This window comes from Salmo salar, chromosome 13 (assembly GCF_965601325.2).
Source record: "Salmo salar chromosome 13, fSalSal1, whole genome shotgun sequence".
Lineage (NCBI taxonomy): Eukaryota > Metazoa > Chordata > Actinopteri > Salmoniformes > Salmonidae > Salmo > Salmo salar.
Window position 1 is genome coordinate 43,771,332 of NC_138303.1, and position 2,289 is coordinate 43,773,620.

General features: G+C 41.5%; 1 protein-coding gene across 5 annotated transcripts in view; it reads right to left on the reverse strand.

Moving 5' to 3' along the window:
* fmnl3 (formin-like 3) overlaps positions 1–1,061 on the reverse strand; it is a 48,706-nt gene extending 47,645 nt beyond the window's left edge. For 3 of the 5 annotated variants that reach the window (XM_014135900.3, XM_014135896.3, XM_014135897.3), the window contains exon 1: positions 414–1,060. In XM_014135900.3, coding sequence (XP_013991375.1) covers positions 414–530 — 117 coding nt within the window. In that variant the 5' untranslated portion in view covers positions 531–1,060. Of the gene's footprint in view, positions 1–413 lie in introns of all 5 variants that reach the window. The other 2 variants (XM_014135898.3, XM_014135899.3) reach the window with 1 other exon arrangement.
* Between the last annotated feature and the right edge of the window lie 1,228 nt (positions 1,062–2,289).

A 2,289-nucleotide genomic window follows, 5' to 3' on the forward strand; every position in this document is an offset into this window, starting at 1 on the left:
ATAATGGTAATCCTCCGGTTAGAAACCTGTTTTGGGTTTATTGACCAACTGTGATGCATATTATAAAAGGAATAACATCGTAAAGAAAAAATAACATAAGTGTTGCCTGTGTGAATCCATAAACTGTTGTTGAGGTGTTTCACCGAATCAAAAGGTGAAACTTTGGGCTACTAATTAAAAACAAACTGAAAATTCACACAGGCCTACTCCTAATCATATGGTAGGTAACATGTTCTGTAGCGCGTATCATTTCAGCATGACAGATCTGTATGTAGCTTAATGTTTTATTTGATGTTAATTATGCGCTTCGGGAAGTTTTATATGGCTCTCTCTCTCTGAGACAATCTGGAGCGCAGTAAACCAAACCAAGTAGCCATTTCAATTCAAACATGTCTGAGGCAGCAGTCACTTACCAAAACTAAAGCAAATCTCTCCTCCAACTCCGACTGGTCAGGCATGGGCACTTTCAATGGCATCATATGATGCTTCATATTGTCCGACTGTCCATCCACACTTTCAATATTCCCCATGGTTAAAAGCAGTACTGTATCCTTTTAGTAGAGTAAATAAAGTTCCCTCTTCCGACCGTTTATTCAGAGTTTTTCCAAAAGTGGGAAAATTCCCTGCGTTCCTCCAAAATGCACCAGTGAGTTATTACAAAATCAGCCACTTCTGTTCCAAATGTTCCAGTTTAAATCAAACGTTTACGCCACACCAGTTCCATACGGTGTCATTTAAAAAAAAAACGTATACTTTTGCATTTGTAGAGAACTCTCATCTGTATTTACTCTAAACTGAACCTCACCTCAAAAGTAACAATTGTTTTCTGTTCCAAAGAATGGTTTCCGATTTACCAGGCCAATCCATCTCCATCTATTTCTGTAAAATCTTCTTTCAATAATATATGTTTTAACCCACCCAAATAGCGACTTCTTAGTTGCTGGACTGAACTTTCTTGGCTACGATGCCTTTGCATTCATTATTGTTGTGCGATCCAGATGGTTGTGTGATTCAGTCTAGAAGACTCTTCTGTGTAGCTTCCACCCAGAAGCAGGCTTTCTGCTATTGTCCCGCCCTTGATAGGGTTACTCTCCCTATTGAGGCGTTGACTTATCAATCACACTGCCTATCGCGCTCTACTCGCATACATATACGCCTGGATCACACCGACAGTTTTTTGCACAAAAATAGTATGCGACATCATCTGGATATGTGTGCAACAAAACTTCAACATTCACCTTCTGCTACCATTTATGTCAAGCCGTCTACACATACAATTTGATGCATATGCTCAAATAAATCCAACGTACGCACCACACAGAACGCACCGCAACTGTCTCCGCAACGCAATGCTGCAAGGCAAACGCAACGTTCCATTGGAAACGAATGTACTTCTGTTGGTGTGTTTGAGGCGTAGCAGTAAATTGAGCTGGGCCTAGCTCCAGTTCGGTAGATTATAGAGTTTATGTCAGGACTTTAATGCCACCTGGTGGTTAGCTAATGGAAGTTCATTAACCATGACTACGGCACCACCAATGCACATACAGTACATCACATGCAACATGTACAACAATGTCTTTAATATGACAGCACTTGAACTTGGCATGACAGTCCAAAAGCCAGTAAGTCTTCAGTTTAGTGTACAAGGTCTATACATTAGAAAAAAGGTGCCATCTAGAACCTGAGGGTTCTTTGGCTGTCCCCATAAGAGAACCCCTTGAAGAACACTTTTTGGTTCCAGGTATAACCACTTTGTGTTCTCCTATGGGGACAGCCAAAGAACCCTTTTGGAACCCTCTAATCTTATGAGATATTGTGTGAGTCACAAATGGCACCCTAGTCCCGTACGCCTAGATCACTCCAACAGCGCCATTGCGCAAAATAGTATGCAGCATCATCTGGCTACGTGTGCAACAGAAGTTCAACATTTACCTTCTGCTACCATTTCTGTCAAGCCGTCTATGCATACAGTTTGACGCGTAGGTTGGATAAATACAACATATGCCCCACACAGAGCGCACTACAACTGCCTCTGCAATGCAACGCTGCAAGGCAAACGCAGCATTCCATTGGAAATGAATGTACTTCTGGTGTCCCAAAATGTAATGCCACTGTCGGTGTGATCGAGGCGTTACGGCTCTGGTCAAAGCAATGCACTATATAACGAATAGGGTGCCATTTGGGACAAAGACGTTGTTTCACAGAAGAGGTGAGTAAGAGGCGGAGGGAAGATTGGAATCATCTTGATTAGATTATTTAAAAAAAAAAAAGTAGAGATCAGATAAAACA